We start from the raw sequence: 13726 nt of genomic DNA, 5'->3' as shown, positions 1-13726 counted from the left end.
TTAACCTCTCTATACCTTGATAGGTGTAATTCACTTTTGTCCTTGCATGCTTGAGCTAGTTTTGGCAACATGTCCAATTCTTAAAGGATTTCTTTTTTAGTTTTCAGGTCATGAAAGAGCCATATTTACCTCTAACTAATCTTCCCGTCTTTCCTTTTCAATGGGATGGTTTGTAGTTGAGCATTTTAATATTGTATCCTTGAGAACAGCCAGCTCTGCTTAACTCCATTATCCCTTTGATTGGCTTCTAAAGGGACCTAACCTACCAGTACTCTGAGTTTTGTAAAGTCTACTTTTTTGAAGTCCATGGTGTTTCTTGTGCTGCTGTCACTGGTTCCTTTCCTTAGGATCATCAAATTGGTCATTTCATGATCACTTTCACCCAAATTGCCTTCCACCTTCAGACAGACAATCCGTTCCTTTTTTATTTAGAATTGCATCTAAAAATGGCTGACTCCCACGTTACTTTTTCCATTGTCTGAAACAAAATGGTGTCCCCATTTCCATTCAGAATTCTGTTGTAAACTTTGGTTTCCTGGCCTGTGGCTTTGATCATTTCACCCCTCTCTATAATTGTCCATTGGCTCTCCCTTCTCTGCTGTATTAACCACGAGCTCCTTGAATTCACTTTAATGGTCTTTCACGGACAATTATACCATCCTAACTCATTTGTGATCATACCATCACGTATAGCCTCCAATTGGCCCATGCTGTTAGCCTCGGCTGTCCTCTTGTTAAATTTTTTAACCAAGTACCTTCAGGCTTTTTCCCATACTGCACCTCATGCTTGGAAGGAGTTCTCTGTAAACATCCACAAAGCCACCTCACTAACATCCTTCTAATCCCTGCTTGTTCTGTGTTTGTACAGCACCTAGCGCCTGGGGGTCCTGGCCATGACTGAGGCTCTTTGGTACTACAATAGCAGAAATAATAGTAATAATTAATAAGAGCAAGACAGTGTGAAGGGTTATCCCAAGGGCTGTTCTCTGCTTTCCCTCTGAATCCTTAAATCTATGGGGTCAGTTTCTGAATCACTCTACAAAGTTTTTGAGATGAGTATGTCAGGGGAATCTCGCAGAATAGTTTTCCTTTCCCACAGTTTCTTCTTTGGAAAAGAAGCATTAGGCTCAAAAGGAAATGATTCCCTGGTGAAAAGAGCTAGATCAGAATTTCCTGCTTGCATCATTTTGAGAGAAAAATAATTAAAAGAAAAATCTTTACAAAATGCTAGTAGTTTGCCATGCTACTGGTTTATTAAAAGCATGGGTGGGAAAGCTGTGTTATACTCTGTGGTGTTAATTAGAGAAACAGATAATATCTGCTGATTCTTCTTTAAGGATGGGCTGTGAAAGTGGAACATTTCCCTTTGTCTAAATAATGTATGTGTGTGACAGAGGGCAATTAATACCCTACTTATTTGTATCCCCTTCTGTATTTCTTATAGGAAAAATTTATTTAAATGAATGAATATTGTAATAAACCAAATGTTTGAACAGCTCCTAGCACTTTGTAGGTACTACCAGAAAAAATGATCATGCTAAGTATTGCAAAAGCTTTAATTTGAGGCTCCAAGACCTTACTGCAAATATTAATTTAGCACTACACCTTTGTAAGTATCATAGAGGGACTTTAAATAGCTTACCTAGAATGAGTAAATGGCAAAATTAGAAATAGAAATCAGGAGTACTTAATCCCAGTTACCTGCTAAATCTAACTGCTATCTTATACTCCCTATAAAAGTGATGAACAGTGAACGTAACTCAATGTTTTCTGAAAGAGTCAACCCATTAAGTGTTTTATAGATAAGTACCTGTTAAAGGGTTTCAGGGGTGGTCTTTTTAGCAGTCTATCACATAGTTATTACTCAGAGTTACTAGTCGCTACCATCTCAGCCTGTCTCTGACCTCATAATATTGTATGAGATACTATCATTGATATCATATGGGTCTGTGGTGTTCAGCCATAATATATTCACCAGTGGAATGAGGTCTCAAAGGAATAGCTGCTGATTTTGTGAGTGCTCCACAGTTGGAGTATCTATGAGGAAAAGGTAGCCGCTCTATTAGTTCCACCCCCCACAATGTCTCCTGCCCACCACGATCAGCTGTTGAGCAGTGTGCAGGAGGCTTTAGAGCAGGGCTGGGTAAGATGTGGCCCACCTAACACTTTGATCCAGCCCACAGACTGCATCTGGATGCTTCCTTTATATCCTGTTGCCTGTGCCACCGAATTTCCAGGTGGTGGTTCAGGCAGCAGGACCTTATTTAAATGGCTCAGGAAGGGGTCGGAACCACGGGCTCTTTAAATAGTGATAGCAACCGCAGGCAGCTGCCAGGCAACATGGTAGCAATGGGGCTGGGAGCTACAAACCTTTTGCTGTGTTTTTAATTCAAAGCATCCAGCCCCAGACAACTCTGGGGGAAGGCTAGTCCCCAGCCCTGCCCCTTCTGTCCCATGCCCTGACTTTTCTGGGATGGAGCCAGCCCATGACCATATGCCAAAATTCATTGTGTCCTCGCTGTGAAAATTATTACCCATCCCTGCTTTAGGGAGAGGGCAGAAGAGCAGAGGTCTGGTGTGTTTGTGGGAGGATGTGGAATGGAGGGGGAGAAGAGGTGGAGTGGGGTGGGACTTGGGGGAAAGGGGTGGAGTTAGGGGCAGGGCCCAAGGAAGAGTCTGGGGTTGAACCCCTATACCCCACACATATTGGAAAGTCAGCACCTGTGCGCAAAAGTGTGTTGCAAGTGCTCAAAGGATATAACTGGAAGGGTCTGTTACATTATTACAGTTTTGCATCTTCCTCCACTATAATATTGTGGAACAATCAACCTTAGTCATCGGTGTGAAAGTTCAAAAATATTTTGCTTATATTAAAAGAAAAAAGTTGATCTGAATTTAAAGGAGTCAGGAGTTCTGAATTCTGTGCCTTATTCTGGCCTGACACCTAGGACTTCTGTGAAGTTGGCCCAGTCACTTAGCCAAAATTTTCACACTTCAGTGTCTAAAGTGAGGTACCTAAATGCATATTCAGGCCTGGTCTACCCCCAAATTTTGAACTGGTATAAGCCGGCTGTGAATTAATTTAGGCTGAAAATTCTGATCGGTCTTCTAACCACCACAGGAGTGAGGTTCTGCAACAACCTTTCCGTGGGAGTTGTGGGGGTAAACAACTTGACTGTTAATAAGATGGAGTTTGGTCAACTTATGAGTGGACCATTCATAAATTGACCAAACTCAATCTTAAAGCCAGTCATGTTGTTTACCCCCACAACTCCCACTGGTTGTCTGCAACAGCAGAAGACTGGATTTAGGAGATCCTTTCCAGTCCTATGTACCGGTTAGGTCTGTAATTATTTTATTAAACCAGGTGTGCTGGCAGGACTCCGCCCTTGTGTGAATGTAATTTATATGCCATAAAAGCATAGGAGCTGGAATGAGAGGTGCGGGGAGTGCTTCAGCTATTGGTGGGGTGTGTGTGTAGAGGGGTACATGTGGAGGGGTACAGCAGCAGGCGGTGTGCCCCCCTCTCCACCCACTTGTGGTAGGGAAGGAACAGACTGGATGGCTCTAGCCCGCACAGCACCATTCCCCAGCTGTGCCACTCCAGGGGATGCTGGGAAGAGGTGGAGAGGGGTGAAGCAAGGATCCCCCACTTTCCCCTGTCACCAGTCACTGTTGGCTGCAGCACCCCCATGTTGGAAGTGGTTTCCATTATATACAGGGTTTCCAGTTTGCTTCAACAGGACCCCCACTACAAAAATTGTTCTAGACCCCTAGATAGAAGTCTCTTATGCCACTTAACTTATTCTTGTCCCACATGGGAATTATCCTCATGCTAGAAGACTTACCTGGCATTGCCCAGGTCCTTCAGAGCAAGGAGCCAACGGTGTGGGGAGTGCAAGAGTCAGGGCAGGGCAGGCCAGAGGGCTAGGAGAGTGGAGGGGTACAGGAGTCAGGTGGGAGGTTGAAGAGGGGTTCAAGGTAGGGGCAGGGGATGTATGGGGGGTGTGAGTTGGGGGAATGAGGAAGGGCTCAGGGTGGGGGAGAGAGTTCCATTTGGCAGGGCCTTTTCTCCTCTCCCACTGTTCCTTAGCCAACAGGGGCCTTCTTCTCCACTCGCCTCTCTCTTCCTCCCCCCCCCCCCCCCCCCGCCCCTGCTGGCTGGGACTTTCTTTCCTTTATCCATCCTCCCAGCTGCAAGGGCCTTATCTCTCCCTCCAGCTTCCCTGGTTGGAAGGGACCTTCTACCCCCCTCAGCTTCCCTGGCTAGCAGGGGCCTTTTCTTTCCCCCTAGCCCTTGGCCCCAGCTCTGGGGGGAAGGGCTGGCATGGTGGGCTACTTACCTGATCTGACGGTAGGCAAAATGGTGAACCCCAGGCCTGCTGACCACTCTCTTGGGTGGTGCCACTGCCCCCCCTGCCTCCGCCAATCTGCAGTATACAGGCAGTCCCCGGGTTACATGGATCCGACTTACATCGGATCCCTACTTACGAACGGGGTGAGGCAACCCCGCACTAGCTGCTTCCCCCCAGCAGACCAGGGAGACGCGAAGCTAGCACCCCCTCCCCCAGCAGACCAGGGAGACGCAGAGCGGCTTTTCACAGCAGACACCTCAGCTTGAGAATAAAGGACTGAGAGAAGTGAGGTGTGGGAGAATAAAACTGAGCTCTGGAGAAATGTTTGGCTAGAGTTTCCCCTACAATATGTACCAGTTCCGACTTACATACAAATTCAACTTAAGAACAAACCTACAGTCCCTATCTTGTACGTAACCCGGGGACTGCCTGTAGATCTCCCCTGCCCTTGCCCCCCCTCCCCTCCCGTGGCCACTCTCATATCGCATCCCTCCTCTCTGTACCCCCTCCTTTTCTATGTTTCGGAAAGCAGTCCAATTCGCAGACCAACAGTCCATTTTCCTAGCGCAATCACGCCCTGACCTTGCTTTAAATTAGGATAGGAGGAAGTTGCATACCAAATTTGGTGGCCCTAGCTCTTACTATTTAGGAGGAGTTCTTGAACAAACAGACTCATGGACAGAGTCACATTTCTAAAATATATAGACAGATAAGCTCTTTACACTAGATCTGACTGTATCCACACAAGGGGTCTTGTGCTATTTTAATTATACTGACTTAGTTAAAATGGTGCCACTGTGCAAGTGGGCCAGGAACGGATGGAGTCTTGACCCCTCAGTGCAGCTGCTGTGGACTGGCTGGGATCATTTGCTGTGTGAGATGCTGGATCAAAGAAGGGTCTGTTTTCCCCCTACAGCAGGGGAAAACTGGGAGGCAGCTTGTGACTCTCTGAATTATAAATTGCTTCCCAATCTGTTCCTAGGGTTGCCAGATGGTTTCAATAAAAATACGGGACACACTTGACATTGCATCACAATCTACATTACATCTTATTTAGAAAATACTGGACATTTGTATTTTCTCATTTCTATTTTCTCAATTTGTTTCCCAAACAGAAAGCTCAAATACTGGACTGTCCGGTTCAAAACTGGACACCTGGCAACCCTATCTGTTCCTGAGGCACATGGCTTGAGGCAATGCAAAAATTAGCATCATAATATGTTTAAGCATAATATGTTCCTCTGTTGGAAGACTTTGTATGTGCAAAGTATTATTACTGTTACTCTGTTTCCCACTGTATAAATCCTGCTGTTCATGGTGACATTTTATATTTTACAAATAGAATACTTTATAAACAAGGCTCTGACAGTGGTTAGTGATATTTAATTTGCAGAAGCCCAGAAATGATTTCCCCCCTTCTCCACCCCATCTTTTTAAAGTGCTTCATGTAATGGGTGCATTTAAATTTCCTTTCTTCTTCATCACTGGCAACATTTTCAGTCTTTGCTAGGTTTGCAGCTGCATTTGCTTTCTCAATGAGAGCCATTAAAAATGTTCTCCTGTTTGCCCCCTCTGGATAGCCATTCTTCTCGATGAACCCTCTTGCCTACTAGCCTCAAACCCATCAACTTACTGCTTCACTGCTCTCCCTAACGCAGGGACTTTATCTTGGCTTCAGAGATTTCTGTAGGAAGTCTTTTGTCTGCCGTGAGATTATTAGCAGTCAGTTTAGGTCATTGTTTATATTTATTTTTACACTATCATTTTTTTCCTAAATTCCTTAGTTGTTCCAGAAAGGAGTAATTCTAAATACTGTGAAGGTTTTGAAGTACTAAATCTAGACACTTTTAAATAAAGTTGAAGAGGGAGAAAAATGCTCCTGTTGTTGCTATCATGGTTTTGCAGCAAAAGAACAGCATCAGTTTTTTATATGTTATATATGTGACCTCTTTGTTGTGGATAGATCATTGCTGCAGCACACCAGGACAGTAGCATTTAATAAAATCAGTGAACACTTGATTATCCATCTTAAATAAAAAAGGTATGTGAAGTTTAGGTTAATTTCCACATTTAATAACTTCTGCTATGGAAAAGGCAATTTTGTGAGTTCATTTCTGATAGAAATATATTTTTTCATTCTTTCTTAAGTACCACGCAGTACATCAAGTAGATGGCCCAGGGATCTTTGTTCTTTATGGCTTGCTTGCAAGAAAACACTTTGGATTTGCGAAGTTAAGGCAATCACTGTAAATTCAACACAGAGATATTTTAATGCTCATGTTAAATCATGGAGTGTTGTGGGTTTTTGTTTTTTTGGTTGATTTTTTTTTTTTTTTTTACTTATCAGGGAGGGAAATATATGTCTGGTTCTTTGTCTTCTGTATTTTGTGACAAAGACATTCCCATTTGAATTGCTCTGCTCTATTCAAGCCCCCTCTGAGCCTCTGGTTAACAGCAGTCAGTCTTTGCAGTGTCCTGACGTCATCCAGTGTATGCATAAGCTATGCTATTGTCTTACTGAGAGCAGGGGCTGTGGATTGCAGTATCTGGTGTCTGCTACCTATTTCTGCCTCACTGCATCACAGAAGGGACACTGACCTTCCCTTACCTCTTGGATTTAAAACAGCAGCTCCTGACTTTTGCTTCCTGAAAAAGACCTTTGCTTTGGTTGCAAGGAAAAGCTGTCTGCAGTGTGAAGCTTAAGAAGAGAATCTGGCAGATTGGATAGCTTGGACTGCATTGTCTGGCTTCATGACCCCTGCTGTGTAGCAGTCTCATCCTTCTCTCACACACTCCCTCTATCTTTCACTCATTTTCCCTTTTTCCTTCTTTAATAGCAGCATCTGGGGCCAGCCATGTTTGGCACTGAATCTTCATGTAAGTAAATGCTTCCCACTTACATCCCTTTCTGTTTGTAACAGGGCTTGTTGTATCAACATTGAATCCACAGTAGTTGCATCCCTTTTGCTGTAGGTTTTAGCAAAAACGTGCTGTTCTAGCCTATTTGCAAAGGGGCTAAAGATGCTGGGGGAAAGCATCTACCTTCTATCTGTGTATGCATCCTTGAGGCCAGCACCTACTCAGCTTAGAGCTGTCAGCATTGCTGAATCCAGGCCGCTAGAAGATGCAGAGAAAAATGCAGTTTCACTTGAATGTGTTAATTGATAAGATCCTTATCCGTCAATGATCTATTGTGTCAAAACCAGAAATGAATGTGGTATGATAATGTGCATGTCTGAAGGAAAGGATGCTACAGGATTAGATCAGAAAAGGCTGCGAATAATTATTTTAACATGGGGGGAAAAGCTGGTGATGAAATTGTTCTCGGTATTTTTTTTCTTTGGTTTGGTAAAAGAGGAGTCTTTCTTAAATTCTTTTGAAATATGAGAAACCAAACTGAATGGGCAGTTTGGGAGGAAGGCAAGAATTCTGAATATGGGGTTAACAGTTCAAAATAATGGGGTCTTGTTTGTTTGTTTGTTTATCTCTGTGCTGAAAACTTGGAACTGCGTCTCCTGGGTAAAAGCAATGGAGACACATGTCACTGAAAACAAGTGAGATGTGTTTCAGTGTAAAGAACAATCAGTAACCTAGCAAAGCGAATGGAAGATTGCTTCTAGGACCTGTTTTATTATAATATTGTTGGTAGCAGACAGTGCAGTTACATAAAGATCTGTGGGTATCCAGTGATTTTCTATAGCTAATAAAAAATGCTTCATGGTATACTATATATTTAATATATTAATCTACACACTAATTACCAAAAGCATATCTAATTTAGCAGAAATAACCCTAGTTTATTTTGAGTTTAATTTATATGCAGTGCATTTCCACAATAGTTTGCATAGAACCCTGTTTACAGCTGGCCATTAACTAGGAAGCATACATTCTGGGCTATCTGGTGATCATGCAGTCTTAACTCTAAAGAACTTCAATCTTTCCAAGGGTTAATTGGTCCTGTTGATACACTGTGGCTGCTCCCTATTTCTCTTGAACAAGCCCTGTTCAAGGTCACGAAGGAAAAAAACAACAGAATTTGCTCTTTGATTTCTTATGTTTTTCTGGTCATTTTTTTCTGTATTATTGACTTTAATTTCTTTTCCTTGTTAGGATGACCAGATGTCCCCATTTTATAGAAACAGTCCAGATATTTGGCACTTTGCCTTGTGTAGGTGCCTGTTACTCTCCATCCCAATTTTTCACACTTTCTATCTAGGATGTATGCCTATATGGAGATCCCAGTGATAGGTGTAGAAAACGAAATGCCTAATATTTTACTTGAGTATAATCATAACACATCAGGAATTCTAAGGCACAACTTGTGTGTGTGCAATCTATATATTAACATACATTACAAAAAATCACGTGTTTTGGTGTTTTCTTTCAGAGAACGTGTGCCACGTAGTTAGAAATTCAGTAGTAAATCCTATTATTCATGTTGATGGACCCCTCTTGTTTTATAAAGTATATAATAAACGACTAGCTTATTATCTGTTCAACAGGACTTTTTGATACAGTCATCCATGTGCTATCTGGTTTGCTCTGACAACAGCTGTGTCTGCTTTTGTTTCCATGGTGCCCAGATTATTGAATTTAAAAAAGGGAGATTTGAGCTAGTATAACCAGCACTGCTTGTTTCACAGAATGATCTGAAGCCTATTGTGTGCCTAAAGTCAAACAAACAAACCAACAAAAAACCGCAAAAATTGGCTGTTGCGGTGGAGACTGCAGAGCCACACATGGGTTGTGCATTGCCCCACCCCTGCTACGATAGGTGCCACCAAGAGCACTCCCCAGCTGGCGACTTACAGAATGAAAGCCAGTCAAGTCAGGCATTTCAGAGTCTTTCATCCATCTTTCTGAGCCTTCACCTTCCTTTTGTATAAATCTCTTCCTTGTCTACTGTGTTTCTCTCTCTTTGACCTTTTCTACCTCAGGACACTGGGATCTTTAATGAAGGGGGCTGTCTGAGACATCAGTGTTATGGTTGGAAGTGGAAAGAACCTAATGTCATCTAGTCTGAGCTCCTGAATCATGGCAGGATAGTTGCTTTATTGCTAAAGCATCCCCAGTGATTGATTCTGCAGTGTAGACTTGGCCATGTTTGTTACACAGAATAGCAGTAATCATAGAACAACTTTTTTTTTTTAAAGCAGTGAGGAGACCAAATTTTAAAAGCCTAATTTAAACAAATACTAGATTAGACCTCTTTTGCTTTTCATTTTCATTTTTCTTCCAGAGTCCTGAAGTCTGAGAGTGTAAGCTGTCTAGCTATAAGACTATAGAATTTTCTGTCTGGATAGAACAATATGGTTTGGCTCATTATACTTGCATTATGTTTAAAAAAAACCAGCACTGCCCCAACCTGGAGAACAGTACAGTAACAAGCCCTGCCAGCTGTCCAAAAAGCATGAAATTGATAGTAAGATTTTTATCGCAGCTGTATATATGGTAATAGAGTTAGGAAGCGAAGCTTTTGCATTGCATCTTGAAAACATGATACTCTATATTTTAAATAGAGAGAATTTTATTTTAACAAATGCACATAAGCAAACTCAGTGCTTTAAAACCTATATTCTGCCCACATTCAATATGATTGCACTGTGCCTTTAACAGCCAAATCTAGTGACCCATTCAGTGATTCCTGACAGCAGTCAGAAGCTCAATAAAAGACTATATGAGCATAATTGGAGAAATGCAGGCATGTTCTTATAGTGCTCATGGAGGAAGGGAAAGAACGAGAAACTCAAGGCTATGATCATTTTGTTACTTGTAATGATGGAAAACAACCATGTAATAGCAATTATTGTAAGAGTACCAAGCTAAGTAAAAATTACATGATGCTCCCCTGCAAACAGTTTAAAAAAAAAAAGTTCTCTTTCACATTAGTTGCCTTGAATGCTTGTGTTTATCTTTTCTCAGCCATATGGCACTGTGTTATTATATGCAGCAGGGGTCCAAACTTCCATCCTGTGACCCTGTCCAGCCCACTGGGCGGACTTATCACGTGGTGATTGTTTGTTTCTACCTCCACGACTCTTTCAGATTCTGCAGAAGGCAAAATGTTCTTTGATAAAAAGTTGATGTTAGTCCTAAGGATGTGAAAGTGTGACTGTGTATATGGTTAACCAATGAGCCTGGGCTCATCGATTAACTTTCACAGTTACACGCAGGCTCACAGTACATGTAGGGACCTGGTTTCTTCCTGGGGAGCCATCTGCCACCCCATGCTGCAGCCTATTAGAGGCAGCAGCACAGGGGAGGAGGGCAAGTGGGAGCTGGTAAGCGTGGGGAGCTGGCTTTTAAGCTAGCTCCCCGCACATACCAGCTTCTGGGGAGCCATCTTCCCTCCCAACCGCACATGTAACCATGTAACCGCTGAAATTTTCAGCAGTTATACGGTTAATTAAACACGGTTAACTAAACATGAAATACTGTTGTTATAAATGCAACCATCTCTAAAATTTGTGAAGAACCCGCATGCACATCAATCAATCACAAAACCTAATAGCAACCTATTAAGAGATAGCTTTTCCAATAACATAGCTGTGCAATAGTTTGTCTGATTTGCAGATGCAGAAGTTACACTTGTACATGCAAATAAAGTAATTACATAGCTGAAAATAAACAAATACGGACAGAAATAGAATTGGTCCTAACTTGCTCTATGACATGTTTTTCCCAATGCAGGATAAGGCATGTAACAGTAACTTTAATAAGTAAAACATTAGATCCCACTCTCACCCTTGTGACCTGCACATGGCTGGTCCTTCTGCAGGTGTATGTGAAGAAGTGGGTCCAGCTGGCTTTGCAGCAGCAGTTCCCATGTTTCCCCTGAGAAGAGCTGTTTGTTTGGTGAGAGGGAGCAGGCAGTCTTCACAGCTTGCAGTGTAATACCTCCCCCTCATCCTCTTCTGGGGTGGGACAGATTCAAATTGGTTGCAGCTACAGCCAGGGGAGGCCCTGACAACCTAACCCTGTTGAATCCGTGCTGTGAGAGAAAAGAGAATATAGAGTGATGAGGCCCTAGCACTATCAGACAGGCACTGGGATGCCAGGGATCTGCACTATGTGTGAACCAGATACTCTAGGTAAAACTAGGGGTGTTAGATATCGAGTAATTGAATAATTGTGTAACTGCATTAAATATTGGTGGTGGTACAGTTATTGAGCAGTCCCTGGGGGCGGGGCTGGCAGCCAATGCATTCTCAGCTGCACGGGAGCAGGTATGGGCAACTGTGGAGTGGCTGGCGGGAGCTGGTCTGTGAGGGGAGTCAGTTTAAAAGCCATTTTCTCCCTGAGCACCAGTGGAACTGCCTGCTCCCCTCCAGACACACAAGAAGGGAGGCAGCAAGGGCTATCTAGAGATGTAATACAAGGGGGCTCATTCAAATTTACAAAGACAATATTTGTAAATCAAGTTTACTGTTCAATAAAACAAGCTGTATTGTGCTATGGAAGGGAAATGGAGACAAATGAGTCAAACTTTCCATTCACATACAATTAAATTCCATCTGTCAGATTTGCCATACAAGTCTTGCTTTAAACTAATGTCTTGCTTTAAATTCTGAGTCTTCCAAAGTGTGATATAAATCTGAGAAACGTGTCTGTGGTCATGAAAACATAGGTAACAAATTTCTTTCAACTGAGCAGTTTCAATATTCTTCACTGAGGAATTTTATTCACTCATACATACGTTCATTCAGGGTTTCATTCTATAAGATTTATAATAACCACTGTAAAAACTGCACATCTTCCTTTGGAAAAACAAGAACATATTTTCAGCTCAGGTTGGACCTCCCTGGTCCGGCCGCCTTGGGATCTAACTTGTCCTGGATGAGAGATTTAGCTGGATCAGGGGAGGTCATATCTCCCTGCTACCAGCCCTCCACCCCTGGACCTGCCACAAGCCCACTGCCTTGCTGGGCCCCATCCCTCCTTGCCTGTCACACCAAACAGCCCAGCTGGGGTGCGCCATCCAGCCCTGCTGCAGTGCACTGAGCAGCCCTGCTGGGCACTCTGGGCCCCACCGGGAAGCCCTGCTAAGCAGCCCTACTGCAGCACTGGGGTGCACCTGGCAGCCCAGCTGTCGAGAGCCAAGCTCTGAGGCACCAGCGCGCCACCCGGACTCTCTGATGCTGAAACATCTGTGGCCCTCCTAGACCATGGATGTTGCCGGACAGGAGAGTACCGGTTTACAGAGGTTCAACCTGTATAGGTGTTGCTTTATGGTAGTAGTAGTGTTTTAACCTGTTAGTCATGCCCCACTCAAAGTTTTGTAAAAAGAGAAAGTTGTAATGGAAAGTTATTATCATTCCAAATTGAACAATTTAGGAAAAAGTTCTTCATGGCTCTCCCTCTAGATGACTGGTGCTTCCAGTCTGACTGGAGCATTTCTCCCTTTATTGGGTAAACTGACATTCAGGTTTTGTCTACATCAGTGGTACGTCTAGATTACATGCCTCTGTCACAGAGGCATGTAAAATAGGCTACTCGACGTAGTCAGTGAATCAGGGATTTAAATATCCCCGGCTTCATTAAAATAAAAATGGCCGCCTCACTGTGCCGGCTTAGCTGATCATCGGCACAGCGTGTGAGTCAAGACGCGGCTTGCTCGACAAGGGAAGCCTTTGTCGACCACTCCTATAAACTTCATTTCACGAGGCATAAGGGAGCGGTCGACAAAGGCTTCCCTTGTCGACCAATATGCATCTTAACTCGCGCACTGTGCCAATGATCAGCTGAGCAAGCGCAGCGTGGTGGCCATTTTTATTTTAATGAAGCCGTGGATATTTAAATCCCCGCTTCATTGACTATGTTGGGTAGCCCATTTTACATGCCTCTGTCGGCAGAGGTATGTAATCTAGACATACCCTATGAGATAAGGTAGAATTTAGTAAGGTTGATTTTTTTTTTTTTTTAAAGCACCAGATTTTTAGAAAGTTGAAGGTGCATGTCGCCAGTGCGTGCAAGACTTTGATCAAGTGGGTCTCCAGGAGGGTGATTACTGTTGACTATGACAGGGACGCGCTGTGGGTATGTGTTTCACAGTTTTGCTGCCCCTTTGCATTCTGGGTACATGTCATCAGTGTTCCATAATGCACTCATCTCCTCCTTTCCTCCCCATTTGAAAACAATCTTGTCAGACCCTTTTTTCCCCTGGCTTTCCGTGCTGATGCCTTAGGAAGGTAAGCATGGACCTCGTTCATAAGCAAAGTACTGTGACAATCCTAGCAAATGTCTCTCGCCTTCTGCTGTGGCGTGGACCTCGTCAAGAGCCACCTGACTGAGGAAGAATGTGAGGAAGCCATGAACACAGACATGTATAAAACACCTGAGTGGAGCAACTGGCAGATGCAGGCAGCAGTCGG

General features: G+C 43.3%; 1 protein-coding gene across 6 annotated transcripts in view; it reads left to right on the top strand.

Moving 5' to 3' along the window:
• Window positions 1-13726, top strand: part of ST7 (suppression of tumorigenicity 7) — a 241517-nt gene that overhangs the window by 53575 nt on the left and 174216 nt on the right. Inside the window, exon 1 of one of the 6 annotated variants that reach the window (XM_014573357.4) lies at window positions 6741-7232. The exons of the other annotated variants lie outside the window; for them this stretch is intronic. Within the exon in view, the coding sequence (XP_014428843.3) occupies window positions 7211-7232 (22 nt within the window). The 5' untranslated portion in view covers window positions 6741-7210. Of the gene's footprint in view, window positions 1-6740; window positions 7233-13726 lie in introns of those variants that run through there. 6 annotated transcript variants of the gene reach the window in all.

Source organism: Pelodiscus sinensis, chromosome 1, assembly GCF_052426305.1.
Source record: "Pelodiscus sinensis isolate ZL-2025 chromosome 1, ASM5242630v1, whole genome shotgun sequence".
Lineage (NCBI taxonomy): Eukaryota > Metazoa > Chordata > Testudines > Trionychidae > Pelodiscus > Pelodiscus sinensis.
Note: the sequence above shows the minus strand (reverse complement) of the source record. Positions and strands in the feature narration are given on the sequence as shown.